The 24,154-nt window shown below is 37.3% G+C and overlaps 1 protein-coding gene across 19 annotated transcripts in view; it reads left to right on the forward strand.

The window, feature by feature from the left end:
• Nucleotides 1-24,154, forward strand: part of LOC117274577 (uncharacterized) — a 43,245-nt gene that overhangs the window by 13,438 nt on the left and 5,653 nt on the right. For 9 of the 19 annotated variants that reach the window (XR_011414118.1, XR_011414116.1, XR_011414119.1 and 6 more), the window contains 5 exons: nucleotides 9,768-9,985; nucleotides 10,151-10,219; nucleotides 10,951-11,262; nucleotides 11,345-11,429; nucleotides 23,904-24,098. Coding sequence is in view for 14 of the 19 variants with exons in the window: in XM_070195884.1 (XP_070051985.1) it covers nucleotides 23,937-24,098 (162 nt within the window). In the remaining 5 variants the exon portion in view is untranslated. Of the gene's footprint in view, nucleotides 1-9,767; nucleotides 9,986-10,150; nucleotides 10,422-10,950; nucleotides 11,263-11,344; nucleotides 11,430-18,355; nucleotides 21,796-21,892; nucleotides 24,099-24,154 lie in introns of those variants that run through there. The other 10 variants (XM_070195886.1, XM_070195885.1, XM_070195888.1 and 7 more) reach the window with 7 other exon arrangements.

Raw genomic sequence — 24,154 nt, forward strand, 5'->3', positions numbered from 1 at the left:
TCCTTTTTCCACTCAATTTCCCATTGGGGACAGTTTTTTATATGGTAATCAGTCTTTTCACATTTGTAACATCCATCATTGGTTTACCTCTCAGAAACGTTTGATTTACTATAGCTTCCACTTCTTGAAGGACCCTTTCCTTTCCTCAAGTACTTCTTGAAATCCTTGGTGATCATAGCCACTTCATCATCTTCTAGATCAGAACCTTCAGTGATTCTGAGTGCCAGGCTCCTTTCCTTCTTAGGTACATCCATTTTAATGGTTTGTCTACTAAGTTCATAAGCAGTGAGATTTCTAATTAACTCATCCAATGGGAGAGTGGATATGTTCTTTGATTCCTGAATGGCAGTGATTTTGCTCTCCCAAGTAACAGGCAGAACCCTTGTCAAAATCTTTTCAACTCTATCTTCTTCAGGAATATTCCTTCCAAGAGACTTTAGTTCATTTGTCAATGTAGTGAACCTTGTGTACATCTCTTGAATGGTTTCCCCTTCCTTCATGGTAAAGTTCTCATATTGAGAATACAGTAGAGTTCCTCTGGACCTCTTCACTTGAGGTGTTCCTTCATGGGCCACTTATAAAGTGTCTCAGATTTCCTTAGTAGTGGTACAACTTTGGATTCTACTGTACTCATCTGGACCGAGTCCACAAACAAGCCATTTCTTGGCTTTAGCATTCTTCTCCCGTTTTCTCAAGTCGTCAATAGCGCAATTAGCTCTTGTCTTTGGCACCTCTTCTCCATCGGCATTTATCTTTATGGTAGCCAGTGGGACATCTGTGATAATGTCCCATAGCTCATAGTATTCTTCTATGATGTGAGCTCTCATCCTGTTTTTTCACCAAGAGTAATACTGGCCGTTGAAGAGCAGTATCCTAGCAGTGGATTGTCCTTCCCAGTTTTTAAGTGGTGCACTCATCTTGATCTTCTCCTAAGGTGTTAGCTTCTTCAAGGATAACCTGCTCTGATACCAATTGAAGTTTTATATGTTAATATCACACAAAAGGAGGGTGATTTATGTGGTGTCTGATTTTCACGTGTACTGACTACTAAAAGACATGGTTCTTCTAAGTGTTCATTAACCAACTGTTGCTGAAATAGTAAATACGGAAAGTAAAGAACATAAGTATTTTTACGTGGAAAACACCTGGCTCAAAAGGTGAAAAAAATACGACCTACTACTCAGTAGGATTTTCTCCAACATTTCACTAAATCAATGATCCGAAACAGCATTTACAAAACTCTTTGTAAACCTAAGGATTAACTCTAATCCCGTTGTGGAAACCAACCTCTAACTGTTGCGACAACTTTCAGTTAACTTGAATACTTAGAGTACCTATTACAATTGCCTCTAGATAAAGCTGAAAGGTACAAATTGAAAACCACCTACTACAATTTAACTAGAATAAAAGACAGACACTTGGAACTGGTTCTTCTATCTGGTTCATGTAGCTTCAGGTTCCCACAATTGAATCACACAAGAATTGGTTGCATAATGCCTTGCTATTTTGCTCTCAACTCACGTTTAACTTCTGCTTTTGTGCGACACCGTAGAATGAGAACATCCTGCAATATATAGAGTTAGTAGAATGGGAAATAACTAGAGTTCTAATGCTACTCTTCCTTGGTGGAAGAGTTCTAGTTATCCTCAACTTCTAACTCCTCCCTTATCTTGGATAGTGTTCTCTTTGAGTAAGGAGTCCTTCTCTTTATAAAGTATGCAACCTTTTCGATCACGAGATATCAGATATAACAAGTTAAGCTTATCTCCTTCACGTACATTCCTCATGCTCGAATCTGCCCGTGTCTGTGTACATAGGGGATGGACCTGGTTCATGCTTGAGCTTCCTTTGTTAATCTGTAAAATAAAACTTCACTTGGCCTAATACTCGTGATTCTATGAGTGTTTCTGTGTGTGTATCTACACCTGTGGGAGACTATATTGTAGTATATCATGTCTATCGTTCATGTGTGGTTACTGTTGGTAGTCTTGAGACTACGTGGATCTTATACATCTTGACCAGGTAGATTTTGATGTTATCTTGGGTATGGATTGGTTTTCACCTTATCAAGCTATATTGGATTGTCACACCAAAATGGTGACCTTATCCATGTTGGGGTTACCTCGACTAGAGTGGAAAGGGACTCTTGGCCATTCCACCAGCGGGGTTATCTCTTATGTGAAGGCTCGTCGTATGGTCGCGAAGGGTTGTCTAGCTTATCTGGCTCATATTCAGGATTTTAGTGAGGATGTTCCTTCTATGGATTCAGTTCCAGTTGTCCGTGAATTTCCAGATGTATTTCATACAGACCTGCCGGGGATGCCACCCGACAGAGATATTGACTTCTGTATTGATTTAGCTCCGGGCACTCGGCCCATTTCTATCCCACCAAACTGTATGGCCCCGTCGGAGTTGAAAGAATTGAAGGAGCAGTTACAAGACTTGCTTGATCAGGGATTCATTAGACCCAGTGTCTCGCCTTGGGGTGCACCAGTATTGTTTGCAAAGAAGAAAGATGGTTCTATGCAGATGTGTATAGATTATCAGTAGTTGAATAAGGCCACTATAAAAACAAATATCAGTTTCCAAGAATTGATGACTTATTCGATCAGCTTCAGGTTGCCAAGGTATTTTCAAAGATCTATTTGAGGTCTGGTTACCATCAGTTGAAGATTAGGGCATCCGATATCCCTAAGACAGCTTTTCGGACTCGGTATGGGCATTACAAATTCCTAGTGATGTCATTTGGGCTGACTAATGCCCCAACAACATTTATGGATTTGATGAACCGGGTGTTCAAACCCTATTTAGATTCTTTTATGGTTGTGTTCATTAATGATATCTTGATTTGCTCCAGCAGACAAGAGGAGCACGAGCAACATCTTCGAATTGTGCTTCAGACTCTCAAGAATAATTAGTTAAATGCCAAATTTTCAAAATGCGAGTTTTGGTTAAACTCAGTTGCCTTTTTGGGGCATGTTGTATCAGTAGAAGGTATAAAGGTGGATCCTAAGAATATTGAGGCTGTTCAAAATTTGCCTAGACCTACTTCAGTTACAGAGATTCGGAGTTTTCTGTGTCTGGCATGTTATTATCGTCGGTTCGTAGAGGGTTTTTCATCTATTGCAAGCCCATTGACTAGACTGACCCATAAAGGTATTCCATTCGGATGGTTAGGCAAGTGTGAGTTGAGCTTTCAGAAGCTCAAGACTACTTTGACTACGACGCCAGTGCTGGTATTACCCACTGGTTCAGGATCGTATACGGTATATTGTGATGCATCTCGCATTGGGCTTGGGGCAGTATTGATGCAAGATGGCAAAGTGATTGCATATGCATCGCGGTAGTTGAAAGTTCACGAGAAAAATTATCTTGTTCATGAATTAGAATTGGCAGTCATTGTTCATGCAGTGAAGATTTGGAGGCATTACCTTTACGGTGTCTAGTATGAGGTATTTACTGATCATCGTAGCTTATAATATTTGTTCAAACAAAAGGATCTCAATTTGAGGCAGAGAAGATGGTTGGAGCTGTTGAAGGACTATGATATCACTATTTTGTATCACCCTGGAAAGGCCAATGTGGTGGCCGATACTTTGAGTATAAAGGTTGTGAGTATGGGCAGTCTTGCGTATATTTCGGTGGGTGAGAGACCATTGCAAATGTTCAGACTTTGGCTAATCAGTTCGTGAGGTTAGATATTTCAGAACCCAGTCGGGTTCTAGCTTGCACAGTCATTCGGTCTTCTTTATATGAGCACATCAGAGAGCGGCAGTATGATGATCCTCATTTACTTATCCTTAAGGACATGGTGCGGCACGGTGATGCCAAATAGGTTGTTGTGGGGGAAGATGGACTTCTGCGAATGCAGGGTCGTATTTTTGTGCCTAATATGGATGGGTTTCGTGAATTAATTCTGGAAGAGGCCTACAATTCCCGGTATTCTTTTCATACAGGTGCCGCCAAAATGTATCAAGATTTACGGCAATATTATTTGTGGAGAAGAATGAAGAAGGATAGAGTTGCATATGTAGCTCGGTGTCTAAATTGTCAACAAGTCAAGTACGAGCATCAGAGACCTAGTGGTTTGCTTCAGAAGTTAGAAATTCCTGAGTGGAAGTCGGAGCGTATCACTATGGATTTTGTTGTTGGGCTCCCATGGACTCAGAGAAATTTTGACGCAGTTTGGGTCATTGTGGACATGTTGACCAAGTTAGCACATTTCATTCCAGTGGTAGTTACCTATTCTTTAGAGCGGTTAGCCAAAATTTACATTCGTGAGATTGTCTGCCTTTATGGTGTGCCTGTGTCTATTATTTCAGATCGAGGTACGCAGTTTACCTCACAATTTTGGAGGGTTGTACAACATGAGTTAGGCACGCGGGTTGAGTTGAGTACATCATTTCATTCACAGATAAACGGATAGTCAGAGCGCACCATTCAGATTGTCACGACCCGGAATTCCCACCTTCAGGACCGTGATGGCGCCTAATGAAACCGTTAAGTCAATTATTATTCAATTCAATAGATACGGTCAATTAAACCAAAATAAAATAAAACCGAGTGCGAAATAACATAAAGTCCATAATATCTGAGACAATTCGGATCTGGAGTCACATCTCACGAGCTTCTAAGATTTTCAACAAACAAAGTCTGAAAGAAATACAACCGTTCTGAATAAAAAGATACAGTAAAAATAGGGGAGTCAGAAGGGGACTCCAAGGTCTGCGGATGCCAGCAGATCTACCTTGAGTCTCCAATAAGCAAGTCAACTGCTAAGCCTCGCGATCAGCTAGGGCCGATACCAAAATCTGCACAAGAAGTGCAGAGTATAGTATGAGTACAACCGACCCCTTGTACTCATAAGTGTCGAGCCTAACTTCGACGAAGTAGTAACGAGGCTATGACAAGATACCCACATAATAAACCTGTGCAGATAACAGTATATGTACAAGAAAACAACAATAACAGCTAAACATGTACTATTGGGAGGGGGACATGCTAAAGGGGCACAAGATATAAGACGGAAATGATAACTAGAACAGTCAACATGCTTTTAACCAGTGAAAACAACTAAACACAATGAAGAAAATTGCACGGCCCTTCGTGCATCAACTCTCATAACATGGCAAGGCATCACCCTTCATGCATTAACACTCACAATATGGCGCGGCATCACCCTTCGTGCATTAACACTCATAATATGGCACGGCATCACTCTTTGTGCATTAACACTCATAATATGGCACGACATCACCCTTCGTGCACTAACACTCTCCCTTACCACATAACAATGAACAAGTAATAGCAGGGAGATAGAATCAACAAGAACAAGCCTTACTTCAACAATGGTTCCACAATACCAATCTCAACTTTGGAATCAATACTCAATTATTACAAAAGCCCGTAAACATGATAAGAACGATCAATTTAGTAAGTAAGTAGTATAGGCATGGATAACAAGATCAAAGTAAGCAATAAACTACAAGGAACAAGTCCCACATGCATGCTTTAACCCGATAACAACGCATAAGTACTCGTCACCTCACATATACATTGTACCCAATATCTAAACATGTAGCAAATAGGCAAACCAATCCTAATCCCTCGAGTCAAGGTTAACCACGACACTTACCTCGCTCCAAAGGTCCACTCAAAGCTCAATCACAGCTTTGCCTTTCAAACGAGCTTCCGAACCAATAGAATCTAGCAAGTTACCAACCAAACGATTCAAATTAAACCTTATGAACTATCCATTATTGCAAAGGATTCAATTTAGGTCATTATTGAAAAAGTCAACAAAAGTCAACTCCCAGGCCCGATTGGTCCAATCCCGAAGTTCGGACCAAAACCCAATTAGCCATTCACCCACGAGCCCCGTTATGTAATTTGTTTTGGAATCCGACCTCAATTTGATGTCTAAATCCCTAATTTACCAAATCCCTAATTTCTACCCAAAACCCCCCAATTTTCACCATGAAAACTCTAGATTTTAGGTTGAAATATTAGGAAAATTAGTGAAAGATTGAAAGAAACTAGTTTAGAATCACTTACCAATGTTTTGGGGAAGAACATTTCTTTGGAAAATCGCCTCTAGGGCTCTTGAGTTTGAAAATTTTAAGAATGAACCAAAAATCCTGTCTAAGTCATATTTGATCAGTTGCAGATGTCGCATTTGCGACCTGGGGTTCGCAAGTGCGAACCCCGCAAATGCGAGAATCATCACACCTCTGCTTTCTTCGCAAATGCGAAGAATAGTTCGCAAATGCGAAGTCTGGCTTGATCGCAAATGCGACCCAGTGATCGCAAATGCGAAGAATCTCCCTCCCAGCTCTCATTGCAAATGCGAAACATTGTTCGCAAATGCGAACTCTGGCCTCCCCAGCTACTCTTCGCAAATGCGATGAGTAGATCACAAATGCGAACCCAATAGTGGTCGCAAATGCAATGATTGATCTCGCAATTGCGAGATCTAAGGCCTGCAACAAAAACTGAAGAACACCAGCAATGTTATAAGTCCAAATTCACTCCGTAGCCTATCCGAAACTCACCCGAGCCCTCGGGGCTCCAAACCAAACATGCACACAAGTCCTAAAACATCATACGAACTCGCTCGCATGATCAAATTACCAAAATAACGCCTAGAACTACGAATCGGACACCAAATCAAAGGAAATTTTTAAGAAAACTTTAAAATTTTTATTTTCACAACCGGACGTCTGAATCACGTCAAACCAACTCAGTTTTTCACCAAATTTCACAGACAAGTCATAAATATGGTATTGGACCTATACCGGGTTCTGGAACCAAAATACGGATCCGATATTCAATAAATCAAATATTGATCAAATATTTCAAAATCATTAAGCCTTTAACTTTCAAATTTCAACAAAGTCCGATAAGTCGGGCTAGGGACTTCCGAATTCAATTCCGGGCATACAGCCAAGTCCTAAATCACGATACAAACCCAACGGGACCGTCAAAACATGAATGCGGGTCTGTTTGCTCAAAACGTTGATCGAAATTAACTCAAATAGATTTTAAGATAAAAAATTCATATTCTCTCAGTTTTTGACATAAAAGCTTCATGGCCCAGAATTCAGTTCTAAAACATAAAATAACCTATCGGGTCATCACACAGATATTGGAAGATATACTTCGCGCTTGTGTTATAGACTTTGGAGGTTCTTGGAATCAGTTCTTGCCACTTGCAGAGTTTGCTTATAATAATATCTAACCAGTCGAGCATTTAGATGGCTCCATATAAGGCATTATATGGAAGGCGACGTCGTTCTCCAGTTGGCTGGTTTGAACCGGGAGAGGCTCGGTTGTTAGGTACCGATTTGGTACAGGATGCCTTGGATAAGGTCAAAATTATTTAGGATCGACTTTGCACAGCTCAGTCTAGGCAATAGAGTTATGCCGACTGTAAAGTTCGTGATATTGCATTCATGGTTAGAGAAAGAGTATTGCTCTGGGTTTCACCTATGAAAGGTGTAATGAGGTTCGAAAAGAAGGGCAAGTTGAGCCCTAGGTATATAGGACCCTTCAAAATTCTTGAAAGGGTGGGCGAAGTAACCTACACACTTGCATTACCACCTAGTTTATCAGCAGTTCATCTGGTGTTCCATGTGTTTATGCTCCGAAAATATCATGGTGATCCGTCTCATGTGTTAGATTTCAGCTCAATCCAATTGGACAAAGATTTGACTTATGAGGAGGAGTCAGCAACTATTCTAGCCCGGTAGGTCCGACAGTTGAGGTCTAAGAGTTATTCTTCAGTTAGGGTGCAATGGAGAGGTCAGTCGGTAGAAGCATCTACCTGGGAGTCCGAGTCGGACATGCAGAGTAAATATCCATACCTTTTCACCAGCTCAGGTACTTTTCTAATTCCATTTGGGGACGAACCTTTTGGGTCATCTTTAAATTTAATACTCCTTCCGTTTCAAATTAGATGAGGTACTTTCCTTTTTAATCTGTTCCAAAATAAATGACATATTTCTAAATTTGGAAATAATTCAACTTTAAACTCTTTATTTTATCCATTTTACCCTTAATGAGAAGCTTCTATAACCACACAAATATTATGGTCCCGCAAAGCTTTTACCCCTTAAGCTTTTAAGACCACAAGTTTCAAAAGTCTTCTTTTTTCTTAAACTTCGTGCCAAGTCAAACTACCTCATCTAAATTGAAATAGAGAGAGTATTGAATTTTGTGTTTTAAGACCTTGAAAAGTACTATTTATCATTCCTTGACTCACGTGCACAGTCCGCATAATTTTCCGGAAAGTGTTTATATAAAATATTGATTAAAATGTGAAATAGAGTTTTAAAACCGTCTTTGGTCAACATTTTGAGCAAACGAACCTGGATCAGTATTTTGATGGTTCCGGTAGGTCCGTATCATGATTTGGGACTTAGACGTATTCCCGAAATTTAAATTGGAGGTCCCTAACTCAAGTTATGACCATTTAACGGAAACTAGAAATTTAAAGGCTAAAGATTTCCAAAGTTAACCACGATTTGACTTTTTGATATCGGGGTCGAAATCCAATTCTGAAAATTGAAATAGCTCTATTATGTCATTTATGACTTGTGTGCCAAATTTGAAGTCATTCCGGATTCATTTAACATATTTCGGCACAAGTTTTGTGAATGGAAAAGTTTAAAACTCTTAACTCCGAATCAAGGTGTGAATTATAATTTTGATGTTATTTGAGACCCCGAGTAAGTCCGTATTATATTATAGTGCTGGTTGGTATAATTGAACGGGATCCCGAGTGGCTCGGTGATCTTCGGGGTGAGTTTTGAGCGAGTCTGGGCGTTTCGGCACTCTAATATTATTCTAGAACTTTTGGAAAAGTACGGACCGTAGAGGAAATTCATTGGGGTAAGTGTTCCTTATCCTATATTGATTATATTCCGTGATTCCATACTCATTTACATCATGAATTCATGAATTTATGGAAGAAAAATCAGATTTTTATAAAATCTTCCAAAAATGTAAAATTTAGATTTGAAGGTCAATCCGATGTCGGAATTCAATAATTTTTGTATGATTGAACTCGTATCGGAATGAGTGTTTGGATTTTGTATGGTTTTTCGGGATTAGAGACGTGGGTCCCACTGTTGATTTTTTAGATGAATTTCGGATTTATTCCGAAAAATTTGTAATTTCATACGAAATTAATTTCTACGATTTGTATTGAGTATATTGGATTGTTTATGACTAGATTTGATGATTTCTGATTGTTTACGATTTGTATTGGAATCTTGAATTTGGTTGCAAGCGAGGTAAGTGTCGTGGTTAACCTTGATATGAGGGAATAGAACCCTCGAATTATTATTTGTTACGTGAATTTCATGTGTATGATGTATAGGCAAGGTGACGAGTGCCTATACTTTGTCAAATTAATTGTTTGCATAATTATTTAAAAATTATAAATTATTTTTAAGACATGAATTAATTGCCATAATAATTATTTCTCTCATATTCTTTGTTAAATTTTAATTTTTGAATTCATGCAATAATTGTTACATGCTTATTTGATTTATATGTCTTAATTGCTACTTGACATTAAGCATATTAAACATGAAATTACCTATTTTCTCCTTGATTTTCCCAATTAATTGCTACTTGTCATTACTTGTTTCCGAAATAATTTATAAATATTGTGTGCCTTGTTGTCTAATAATTTCTTACTGAATGTGGTATTTATGGGAGTATTTCTTTTATTTAAAAGTTATTAAATTATATTGTTGGAGCAGGTTGCACGCTGCAACGGAAATGAAAGAAATATATTGGGAGATCGGGTTGCACGCCGCAACAAATTATATTTTAAGTTTATATTATTGGAGCAGGTTGCACGCCGCAACGGAAATTTATTGAAGAATTATATTGTTGGAGTGGATTGCATACCGCAACGAAAATTGATTGAAATGATAATTGGTTATGACTGCCGAGTTGGTTTCAACTGTTGAAATGAGTTATATATTTTATTTCTATTATTGTTGTTATTATTATTATTGCATACAAGTTAATGTAAGTGACCTGCCTTAGCCTCGTCACTACTTCGTCGAGGTTAGGCTCGGCACTTACAGAGTACATGGGGTCGGTTGTATTTATACTACACTCTGCACTTCTTGTGCAGATTTTGGAGTTGGTCCCAGCGGCGTACTGTAGGATTGCTCGGATTTCAGCTACCCAAAGGAGACTTGAGGTATAACTGCACAGCGTCCGCAGTTCTGAAGTCCCCTTCTACTTTATTTTAGCTGTGTGTTTTCTTTTAGACAGCTTTATTTTATTCAGAGCCTTATTTGTATTATTCTAGAAGCTCGTGCACTTGTGACTCCAGTTCTGGGATGATATTTAGACATCGCGATTATTATGGATTATTCACTTTATTTAGGACTTTATTTTCGTATTTGTTTCTTTGTTATTAATTAATTTAAAATTATGTTAAAATGACGAATTACATTCTAACGTTGGCTTGCCTAGCAAGTGAAATGTTAGGCGCCATCACGATCCCGAAGGTAGAAATTTCGGGTCGTGACACACCCATTGCCTTAAACTAGCAGTTTGTTTCACCTAAGAGTAAATGCAGATGGTATGTTAGGCAAGACACTCATAATCAAATTCCTGCCAAATATTTTACTTAAGTTGCTATACGTACCTCAAAGCTAACTACTTGTTTTTGTGGTAACTAATGAAAAGTAATTGTAAAATTGAGGCGTCCTCCATCGAAAATGACAATCTGATTTATGTCTTATAAGAATACAATTTTCAGTTTAAGTTAATATTCTGTAATCTCTTTTCTGTCTTATATGTTTGGTATACCAATTGCTATATCTTAGGTAAATCATGAAATTTAATAATTCTTTTACAATCTTTATTTATGTTGCATAATGATTACTAATTTTGCACATATTTCCTTGGTCAATGTTATTGTAGATGTTATTGGCGAAATTGTGAGTTATGAGGATTGAGGACATACAATCTATCAAATAAGATAATAGCATCCGTATGTTCATGAACATTGAGATACAAGATTATGCGTAAGTTTGTCACAATGTATTAAACTAAGTAAATATTTCAACAATTCTTTATTTTGATTCCTATGCTTAACCTTATAATAATTGTAGTAGCAATAACATTTTTGCAACTCTTTGGAGAGACTTTGTCGAACAGATCAAGCCACTTTTGAATGGATCCAATGATAAGCTTGTCGCATCATGCAATTAATTAGAGAACATCGATATCGAGGTTATTAAATTATCCATTTACTTTACAATACAATGTCTCTATACAATTAGTAAACTCTTAAAAATTACTTTTATGTGTGCAGAACAATATTCGGTGAGGAACACTTGGCACACGTAGAAACTTTGGATCAATTCAAATCTTCCTCAAGTTGTTAACTTTTGCTCCAGGTCTATAAGTTATACTTAATTTATGTATATTTCAAATTATATTTTAGTCTTAATATTTATTAACGTACCTCAATTTAAAAAATGAAACATAATAGTTTCTGTGCGTGGAGAAAGCTCACAAAGAATTTGTCACGACCCAAAATTCAACTAGTCGTGATGGCACCTAACCCAACCCGTTAGGAAAGTCAATTACGAGCTATCTGATTCCAATAAAATTAATGAGGCAATTAATTAAAAGAAAATATCTAAAACCAATATTTTTCCCCAAGAACTGGTAGTACAATCATGAGCTTCTAAGAATAGAGTTTACAAAGCTGGTATGAAATAAATACATCATCTATTTGAGAAGTACATAAATAGAGTTTTATGAATCTAAAGCTACCATGAACAAGAGGCAGCTACAACCGGAACGCATATACATCTTCAAATCCAACTCCCATCGAACACAGCAACATCAGCAGCCTACATCTGCACGCAAGGTGCAGAAGTGTAGTATCAGTATAACCGACCTCTTGTACTGAGTAAGTAACAATACTGAGTAAGTAACAAACATAACCTTAGGTTGAAAGCAGTGATGAGCTTTTACCAAGGCCGCGTCCAAAATCAATAGTCCACAACAATATCCAGAAAACAAATCTCATAACAACAGAATTGAGGCAGCACAATGGATAACTCAATAATAAAGTGCTCAGTTCGTTCACAGTTCCGAATAAATAAATATTTTTCTTTTCAAATATAATAGTAAAACTCAATTCTTTTCACAAAAATCACCAAAATATGAGTAAGTCTGAAAACTGTGATTTCCCCAAAATCCTTTCAATAATAAATGAGATGTTTTATTTTCTTTCCAAATAACTCGTATAAAACAATTGCATCACTATGCCCATCTGTCAACATGTGTGAGAAATCATGAATGATGTGATACTGTACAACATGAGAAAAAATCCATCTCTAGGCTTGTATGTCATGCGTGCATGTAAATGAGATGCAACTGAGTGATAAAATTATATGCACACTCTCAGAGTATTATTTCACTCAGTCCTCACAGTCACTCAATCCTCCCAAATCACTCGACACTTGCGCTCGGCACTCGCACTCGCACTCAGTAGGTACCTGCACTCACTGGAAGTGTGTACAGACTCCGGAAAGGCTCCTTCAGCTCAAGCGCTATATCAAGCCAATCATGGCATAAATCAATAAACATATTACGGCGTGCAGCCCGATCCATAAATATTCTCATAATTAGGCCATCGGCCTCACTCAGTCATCAATCTCTCCAGTCTCTTGGGCTCTCAGAAATCATGATAAGCAGCCCAACAACAATGATATGATGCATCAACAATAAATAAGAAAGACTGAGGTATGATATGAAATGAATAAACATGATTGAGTGAAAAATTACAATTTGAACATATTACTCAACCACAAAAATGACCCCAATGGTTACCAACAATAACAACATATGCCTAAGCATGATTTTTAATACGAGTATCAGCTCAATTTTCTCTAACACGTAGAGAATATACGGATATCAATAGATTATTCAACTATACAGTCCCATGGAATTTGACCAAGTCATAATTCCTACGGTGCACGCCCACACGCCCATCATCTAGCATGTGCGTCACCTCCAAACAATTCACATAATACGTGCATTCAGGGTTCATACCCTCAGCTCCAAGATTAGAAGAGTTACTTACCTCGAACAAGCCGAATCCAATATCGAGCAAGCTAAACAATGCTTCCAGAAATTTCATTCTACGCATAACAACTTCCGAACGGCTCGAATCTAGTCACAATTAATTTGATTCAGTCAACCCAAATTATAGGAATTTATTTCATATCAAAATACTAATTTTTTTACAAAAATCCGAATTTACACTCAAAAATCGCCCGTGGGGCCCATGTCTCGGAATCCAACGAAAGTTACAAATTATTAACGCCCATCCAACCATGAGTCTAACCATATAAATTTCACCAAATTTCGACATTAACTCGACCCTCAAATCTTCAATTGAAGTCTTTGAAGAATTCTACCATTTTCAACCCAATCTTTACCTATTTGAACTCAAGACTCTTTCCATAAACCTTATTGATACGTATAAATAATACTCTTACACTCAAGAATCATACTCTTAATCACCCATCATTACCCAAACTCAAAATTGAAAATTAAGGGTTAGAACCTTACCTCTTTGATGAAGAACTTGAGGGATTTCTCGTTGGATTTCAAGGCTTGGACAAGAATTTGATGAACAAGATACTTCATCTACTTTCTCTCTCTATAACACTCTCACTTCTCTCTAAAATCATCAGATAATTGCCCTAAAATAAGCCCCAAGGCCTATTTATCAAAATGGGGTCGGGTTATGAAAATAGAAATATTAACTCTCCGAAAGCAGGTCTGCGGTCGCATAATGGACCGCAGAATGGGTATGTGGTCTACAAAATTGATCAAAAAATCGGTGCCCGGAACTGGGCTCTTCTGCTCCATTCTGCGACCAGTTTACGGTCGTAGAAGCGGTTTTGCGATCGCATAATTGGTTGCAGAATTGCATTTTTTTAGCCTTTGGTAATTTGGTCATAACTTCTTGTAGGAATGTCCAAATGACGAACGGTTTGAAGCGTTAGAAACTAGACTCAAATATCTTTCATGTGATAGGTAATACACCATATAACACTTCGTGTCCTAAGAGTTATGCTCATTTGACATTAGGTCTTGTGCGAATTCACTTGACTTTAGTCTATTATGAAATTTCCAACTTTTACATTCGATACCGAAACCTTTCGAATCAAGTCCGATTGACCTTAAATTTTGCACACAAGTCATAAATGACATAATGGACCTATTCCAATTTCCGTAATCGGATTCCGACCGCAATATCAAAGAGTCAACTCCCCGGTCAAACTTTCCAAAAATTCAACTTTCGCCATTTCAAGCCTAATTCTACTACGGACCTCCAAATAATTTTCCGAACATGCTCCTAAGTCCAAAATTACCATACAGAGCTATTGGAATCATCAAAACTCCATTCCAGGGTCATTTACACATAAGTCGACATTCGGTCACTATTTTAACTTAAGTTTTCAATTATGAGACTAAGTGTCTCATTTTACTCCGAAATCCTTCCGGACCCGAACCAACTAACCCGATAAGTCATAAATCAACTGTAAGACATAAATTGAGCAGTAAATGGGGGAACGAGGTTATAATACTCAAAACGACCGGTCGGGTCGTTACATTCTCCCACACTTAAACATACGTCCGTCCTCGAATGTGCCATGAGTTTTTTCCAAGCCACCACATCACTGTTCCATCTCACCACACATGTACCCGGGGTGATCCCAAACCACCCTATTCCGTGTAAATTGTATAGGCCTGACAACACAACATAACTAAAAATCGTTACTTCAACCTTAGTCCATAAACCTTGAAATTCAATTTTCAATATTCAGAATTTCTTTTCAAGACCTGAATCTCACATTAACACGTTGTATAAGTCTGAACAAGCTGTAATGAGCCCTAACCATAACCCCAGATATAATCACTTAACATACTACACAACTCGCATGCTCGCAACACCATTTTCTATCACATTAACTACTCCAAAGTAACCCGGTAATAGTATTAAACACCATATCAAAAATAACCTCATTCTAAAACTTTTGCACACTGCTGATAATGAAAGAAACACGTAGAAATCTCAAGACCCCTTATCAGATCAACAAGTAATGGAGCTCTCTCTCCCCAACCAGAACAATAATTACTTTCTAAATCGAATTGCAATATTATTTTCCCGAATATACTGTTTCAAACCTGATAGTACTCATTCTAGGTCCAATGACCTTATATTATTAAACACAACTATCCCACAGACACGCCATATCAATATAGCTCCAACCACTACTGCGCAATCCGTGTACCCAAATATGGGAGATGTCTCAAGGAAGAGAACCATATTGTAAGTTCAACAAGCACCACCACAACCACAATGTTACAACCAACTCCTCAAATTTCGTGACGAGGATAACCGTAGGCATATGTGCATAACTGTAGAGGAAGGAAATTAATGAATCAGATAAATTATCATAGAAATAGAATTCCCACACACGGCACGGATAACTCACATGCCAATAATATGAATCGCCCGGCATGGTCACAGGCCTCTAGTCCCAGCATATCATACAAGAGCAATTAAACAAGTACACGTGTATATGATAATGAAATAAGATTCTCATGCTCCTGGACTGGTATAAATACCATAGTGTAAGCATGTGCAAAGTCCGCTATCACACTTCAAATCAGCAATTTAACGCAGAAATAGTAACTACCCCATTTATTCAGAGAATTAGCCTCTTTGTAACCACAAGTGTAGCCCTGATAGTTCTCAATAAATGTAAGAACACGAGAAACATTATAACTTTATGCTTAACAGTCAACTCTAGGCAAATCATAGCCTAAGCATTCTTTCGAGTATAAATACCTGCCCCAATGCCCGCACATTGGCTCAAACCTCACATATATGCACACTTATAGCGCATAGCTATCACAAATAATTAATGCAACTAGTGCATCCACTGAGTTAAAATAAAATACTCACCTCAGATAGGCCACAACCCAAAACAATATACTTCTGAGAACTCTCAGTCTCCAAATTCATCGAACATATGAATCACCTTAACTGATCCCAACTCCAGCACTAAAATGGCTAACACATCTTTCATTTACGATAATCCCATGAGGAATACTTTCATAATTCTTCTGTGCCATATAGCAATAATTTGAATATCAACAGTCTATCAACCAGGTGAGTACTGCAATACCGATGAACATCCGTAAGTCAAAACACAACGCGCCTTCTAAAATGCGCACCCTTCTCAAGAATTACCAAGCAGTTATAACACTCATCGAAATATCTGAAACTGACCATGTTGTCCAACATTCGTTATCTTCTCTTCAAGACTGAATTGTCACCCTGTACATGTAAATCCTAATCCCGCACAACACACCACATCTATTATGCCATCATGTGAAAAGCACAAGAATCTTATTATCAAATTTGAGTAACCAACAATTTACATACCCTATTAGTTAGAAACCGTTCTTTTGCTTCTTTCCAGGAGAAAATCACAATACACAACACGTTCTCCACATCGGTAGAAAAGTATCTGATTCAAACTATGGTAGAAACTATCATGAACACTTTGAAATCCATCTGCACATAACCAAGCTATTAGAACTAAATTTCTCTAACTCGACCAAACCACGTAGCTCACCAAAACCCAAGAATATTGCTATCAAAACATCTGTAAAGTCTTACCACGTCGTAATTACCCAAAGGACCGATCCTACCATTACCATACTAGTCCAGCCTACTACCCAGTTGTCCTATTTCTTTGAGTCCCTTCCGAATTTGCCTTCCGATTGATAATTCTCCTTGCTAAAATGCCACAATCTTTAGCCACACTCACCCCACAAACCTTAGCATAGAACCACAACGCCTTACGGCCCTTAAGCAATTGTGTTCTTCTTAAGCACCTCCATAAATACAACTGTAACACTCACTCAAAAAATACCTTATGTAAATTTAAAATTGTTCTTCTTACCTTCCTTATATTGAAACATAGAGTCCCTAGTCATACAGAATTTCCGCAAGTCCAGTCGTCATTAAATGCAAATCTCAGATTTTATCCATACCCAAGTCCGGAAACATTCTCAATTACTATATATGATCCTCGAACCTATTGGACTTTCTCGAGAGTCTCCCCCTTTGTTCAAATCCAAATTACACCACCTAAATGGGCCAAGAGACACCTGCCCCAATAGCTACATCACACAACAACACTCAAATAATTAACTCTACTTTTTAATACCACCGATTAATTTCATACTCCGTGGGCACTACATCATTTATAAATAATAACTCACTCATCTCACGATTGTTTTATATACTCATAAAGCGCAATATAACCCGTATCCAGAAATTTCCTTACTAGAGTCATTCTCGAACTCCACCTCTGCAAGTCATCACTGATTCCCAAGTAAACCTCATACCAAAAAAAAATGAACACATACCCATGAACTGATTTTTCCATAACAGACTTCCCCACTTGGCTCAAAGCCATATTTTAAAACACTCCATAACTCACAATACCCATACTTATTTACAGTCATAATACTGCATTCGGTCCAACAAAAATTCTTTTCAAGCTCGTGCAACACCAACCATAAAATGCCTCAATTGTCTGCTAAGTTCGCATTTATTCTCTCAACACTCAAGTCAACTTTCTCAACCAGATTCAAATTTATATCTCAACACATACACCCCGCTGGTAGCAAAGAAACTCTTCATTCACATTATAAGGAACACATCTACGTAGATTTCTTCGCAGGGGATAACCCACCTCCTTAGCCTCAAATTGGTATCTTGTTATACCCTTTCGCAATTATAATTACTATGAAATCACTTAATCTTTCTGAATCCAAACTCATTTACCAGACCTGAGAATTCAATTTGTCCCAAATTTTAACAACGTGAAAGATCCTTCAAAACATTTATACTCGAGACTCTACGTCACATCAAATCGAAAATCAAGTACTCCCAATGGCATTTCCTTTACATTTCAAGGAAACACTTCTCGTCATATTTAAATCGTCTTAACACATCCCGCGGTCACATCATACCCATCACACAGCCATTCCATCGCTCATCGAGTCACAAATTCCACTCATAGGGTCATTACCGAACATATGAGTCCAGTTGTACAAGTTACAACTGAAACTACCGAGCTTAAGCTGCGGTCTAACCATGGCCTCAAGTCCTCCAGACTGGCCCATCACCAAAACACAGAATACACATCTCACACATCATCCCTGAAATCACAAGCCGGCGATACATAGTTGATACCGAGCGCTCATGTGATCATACGAATGCGTGGGAGGAATTCAAGGAGTTATATTTCAAGCTAAATCAATTCCATACGATAAAGAAAGAAAGATGGAAAATGATCCTAAATGCCCTGTAGCCTCTCGAAGATAGTTATGGACGTCATCATACCGATCCGCAAGACTCTACTAGACACTTGCTCATGATTTGTAGAACCTATGAACCTAGTGCTCTGATACCACCTTGTAACGACCCAAAATCTAACTAGTCGTGATGGCACCTAACCCAACCCGTTAGGTAAGCCAATTACCAACTATCTGATTCCAATGAAATTAACAAGGCAATTAATTAAAAGAAAATATCTAAAACCAATACTTTTCCCCAAGAACTAGTAGTTCAAATCATGAGCTTCTAAGAATAGAGTTTACAAAGCTGGTATGAAATAAATACATCATCTGTTTGAGAAGTACATAAACAGAGTTTTATGAATCTAAGGCTACCATGAACAAGAGGCAGCTACAACCGGAATGCAGATACATCTTCAAATCCAGCTCCTATCGAACACAGCAATATCAGCACCCAACATCTGCACGTAAGATGCAGAAGTGTAGTATCAGTACAACCGACCTCATGTACTGAGTAAGTAACAAACCTAACCTTAGGTTGAAAACAGTAACGAGCTTTTACCAAGGTCGGGTCCAAAACCAATAGTCCACAACAATATCCAGAAAACAAATCTCATAACAACAGAATTGAGGCAGCACAATGAATAACTCAATAATAAAGTGCTCAGTACGTTCACAGTTACGGAAAAATAAATATTTTTCTTTTCAAATATAATAGTAAAACTCAATTCTTTTTACTAAAATCACCAAAATATGAGTAAGTCTAAAAACTGTGATTTTTCCAAAATCCTTTCAATAATAAATGGGATGTTTCATTTTCTTTCCAAATAACTCGTATAAACCAATTGTATCACTATGCCCATCTGTCAACATGTGTGAGAAATCATGAATAATGTGATACTGTACATCATGAGAAAAAATTCATCTCTATACCTGTATGTCATGTGTGCATGTCAATACGATGCAACTCAGTGATAAAATCATATGCATACTCTTAGAGTATCATTTCACTCAGTCCTCCCACTCACTCAGTCCTCACAGTCACTCATGCCTCACAGTCACTCAATCCTCCCAAATCACTTGGCACTCGTGCTCGGCACTCGCACTCAGTAGATACCTGCACTCACTGGGGGTGTATACAGACTCTGGAAGGGCTCCTTTAGCCCAAACGCTATATCAAGCCAATCATGGCATAAATCAATAAACATGCTGCGACGTGCAGTCCGATCCATAAATATCCTCACAATTAGGCCCTAGGCCTCACTCAGTCATCAACCTCTCCAGTCTCTCGGGCTCTCAGAAATTATGATAAGCAGCCCAACAACAATGATATGATGCATCAACAATAAATAAGAGAGACTGAGGTATGATATGAAATGAATAAACATGATTGAGTGAAAAATTACAATTTGAACATATTATTCAACCACAAAAATGACCCCAATGAGTACCAACAATAACAACATATGCCTAAGCATGATTTTTAATACGAGTCTCAGCTCAATTTTCTCTAACATGTAAAGAATGTACGGATATCAACAGATTATTCAACTATACAGTCCCATGGAATTTGACCAAGTGACAATTCCTACGGTGCACGCCCACACGCCCGTCATCTAGCATATGCGTCACCTCCAAATAATTTACATAATACGTGCATTCAGGGTTCATACCCTCAGCTCCAAGATTGGAAGAGTTACTTACCTCGAACAAGCCGAATCCAATGTCGAGCAAGCTAAACAATGCTTCCAAAAATTTCATTCTGCGCGTAACAACTTCCGAATGGCTCGAAACTAGTCACAATTAATATGATTCAGTCAACCCAAATTATAGGAATTTATTTCATATCAAAATACTAATTTTTCTACAAAAATCCGAATTTACACTCAAAAATTGCTTGTGAGGCTCACATCTCGGAACCCAATGAAAGTTATAAATTATTAACTCCCATCCAACCATGAGTCCAACCATATAAATTTTACCAAATTCCGACATCAACTCGACCCTCAAATCTTCAATTGAAGTCTTTGAAGATTTCTACCATTTTCAACTCAATCTTTACCCATTTGAACTCAAGACTCTTTCCATAAACCTTATTGATACGTATAAATAATACTCTTACACTTAAGAATCATACTCTTAATCACTCATCATTACCCTAACTCAAAATTGAAGATTAAGGGTTAGAACCTTACCTCTTTGATGAAGAACTTGAGGGATTTCTCGTTGGATTTCAAGGCTTGGATAAGAATTTGACGAACAAGACACTTCATCTACTTCTTCTATCTAGAACACTCTCACTTCTCTCTAAAATCATCAGATAATTGCTCCAAAATAAGCCCCAAAGCCTATTTATCAAAATGGGGTCGGGTTATGAAAATAAAAAAATTAACCCTCTGAAAGCAGGTCTGCGGTCGCATAATGGACCGCAGAATGGATATGCGGGCTGCAAAATTGATCGCAAAATCGGTCCCCAGAACTGGGCTCTTCTGCTCCATTCTGCGACCAGTTTGCGGTCGCAGAAGCAGTTTTGTGATCGCATAATTGGTCGCAGAATTGCATTTTTTCAGCCTTTGGTAATTTGGTCATAACTTCTTTTAGGAATGTCCAAATAAACAACCGGTTTAAAGCGTTAGAAATTAGACTCAAAGATCTTTCTTTTGATAGGTAATACACTATATAACACTTCATGTCCTGAGAGTTATGCTCATTTGAAGTTAGGTCTTGTGCGAACTCACTTGACTTTAGTCTATTATGAAATTTCCAACTTTTACATTCGATGCTGAAACATATCGAATCAAGTCCGATTGACCTCAAATTTTGCACACAAGTCATAAATTACATAACAGACCTATTTCAATTTTCGGAATCAGATTCCGACCCCAATATCAAAAAGTCAACCCCCCGGTCAAACTTTCCAAAAATTCAACTTTCGTCATTTCAAGCCTAATTCTACTACGGACCTCCAAATAATTTTTCGAATACTCTCCTGAGTCCAAAATCACCATACGGAGCTATTGGAATCATCAAAACTCCATTCTGGGGTCGTTTACACATAAGTCGACATCCGGTCACTATTTTAACTTAAGTTTTCAATTATGAGACTAAGTGTCTCATTTCACTCCAAAATCCTTCCGGACCCGAATCAACTAACCCGATAAGTTATAAATCAACTGTAAGGCATAAATTGAATAGTAAATAGGGGACCGAGTTATAATACTCAAAACGACCGGCCGGGTCGTTATAGAATTACTCAAATTTCATCTCACAAAACTCATTTTATTGCTGATAAGCTAGCATCTGGAAGTATTGATGTTAAAACTATTGAGGATTTGAGTGACCGTAAGCATGTGAGTACCTGCTTTTTAATTTTGTTAATTTTTAATTAGCACAACTTTTATCTTATCTTTCTCTACATAACATTTGTATATACAATGTTTATACGCAGCAGAAAATTTTTGGGTTGTAGCAACTATTGTACACGTAGAATTAGACCGTGGATGGTGTTATTTAGGATGCAAAAATTGCCCAAAGAAAGTAGAAAGGGGGGGGGGGGGGGGGGGGGATTCTATTGTAAAAAATGCGAGCAGATTCAATCTGCCACTCATAGGTATGATCATAATTTACAGTTTTGTTTACTATTATTAAAGATTAAAAATTTAAAAACACAAACTCTTTCCAGATATAGGCTACAAGTTAAGGTGATGGATTGCACCAGTACAATTTCTTTGCTGTTGTGGGATAAGAATGCAACTAAGATTATCGAAAATTATCGAAAAGTCGGCAAATGATTTAAAGGATATGTATTTGAGGTATAAGACAATTACTTAGAAAAATAAGACCAATAACGTTGAAAGAAGTGGTACATGATTCATTCCCCTGCATCTCCTTTCCGTCTTATTTATAGGGTAGTTGATTTTGTGTCTATATGCATGTGAGGATTGATATACTTGGAAGAACTTTAGGTTAACCAAAAACGTCAAAATTCTTTTAAGTTTAAGTTACAAAGTCATTAAGATATGACTTTGAAATTTCAAATGAGCTTATTGCTAAATCTGTATGCCTTTGCTCTTATTAGATTTACTTGAGAGGTTTGGTAAGTTTGAACTTTGAAAGGATAGTAATAGTTCTTTATTTTTAGGTGTCCCTGAGTTTCGCTAAAGTTAAGATAGTTATAGTTAATCACTAAAAAAGTTAAGTACTGTTTTTAATAGTTCTTTGTTTTAAGCTTATCGCTAAAGTTTCACTTTATTTTGAAGTTCTTTAAAATCTGGGAATGTTCTTTTGCAGTTAAACACTTAAAAAATAATATAGACTCAAGCAGAGGCGGATCCAGAATTTCATGGCTACGGGTGCCACTATTTTAATGTAAAACGACCACTAGTGAAGAAGATTGAATTAGGGTGTGCATTAAGTCGCTTCAATCCGTTTTGGATTACTTCGGTTCGATCCATTTTGAATTTATTCAATCCAATTTAAAATTTATTTTATGCATAAACGAATATGCGATACACCCCTTCCATCTACATGTAGCTGATTAATATTATATTATGTCTTTAATGCATCGCTATTAAAAAAATTATAATTAATAAAATAACATTATATGGATAAAAAAATAATTAGATTGCATCCATCTAAATAAAATACGAATAAATATTTAAGATGAAGAAAATAAGAGAAATTAAAAAAAAAGAACAGAAAGGGAAAATAAGAGAAATTAACAAAAAAGAACAGAAAGGGAAAATAAGAGAAATTAACAAAAAAGAACAGAAAAGGAACAACAACAATTGCATTCGTAGAGTCTTGATCCCAAGTGCTGTGAATGGAATTTTAGCACTTTAACCATGGCACCTTCAGTAATTTTGTGATTTGAGGTGCCACTTGTTCCTTATGTAGGTATTTGTGTAAAAAATACTAGTATGTATATAAAATTTTATCCGAGCGACCGGGTGGCGTGCCACCCCCAACTCAATACATAGATCTGCCCCTGGACTCAAGCAAATCTACTTTTGTTTACAAGTGTTGTATGAAAGCTAGAATAATTTTGACATTAACAAACAAAACAAGAAAAAATGGTTCAATCTCTGATGACGATGGTGTTGAATTTGAGATTACAAAATATTGTTAAAATGGTTGGAGTTTGGCGGCAGCACTAACAGTGCAAAATTCAGCAAGTATTAATGAATGAAGAGGCATTTTGCATCAGAAAAATTATGTTTTTATTTTAGTTTCCCATCTTCTACTTTAGTCTTTTTATATTAATAGCTTTATTTAGTGTATTATTCCTCGCATTTAGCTTATGCTTAATAACACACTTACTATGAGAATTGAAGCATCATCTTTTTAACAATTTAATCCATTCTAATAAGGAATAAACAAAATGTGTATATCGTATTACATTTACTTTTTACTTTGATTGTTAGTAGCTTCTATTAGCCACAATCATTATGTCTTTTTGTTAGACTTCTGGTGCTGCAAACGACTCTTCATGTCCAATGGAAATAGAAAATATTGTTGAAAAAAAGTGCATGTTTAAAGTTGAGGTTAAGAGTTCCAACAATCAGAATAAAGATGAAGTCTTAAAAGTTGTTATGCTTACTGACGACGAGGAAATTATAAAGAAATATATTCCTTCTCCACAAAAAGAGACGTTCAAAGTATGTTTCTATACTCAATTTTTCTCAGTTTTCCTATTTATGATTGAATTAAATTT

This window comes from Nicotiana tomentosiformis, chromosome 2 (assembly GCF_000390325.3).
Source record: "Nicotiana tomentosiformis chromosome 2, ASM39032v3, whole genome shotgun sequence".
Lineage (NCBI taxonomy): Eukaryota > Viridiplantae > Streptophyta > Magnoliopsida > Solanales > Solanaceae > Nicotiana > Nicotiana tomentosiformis.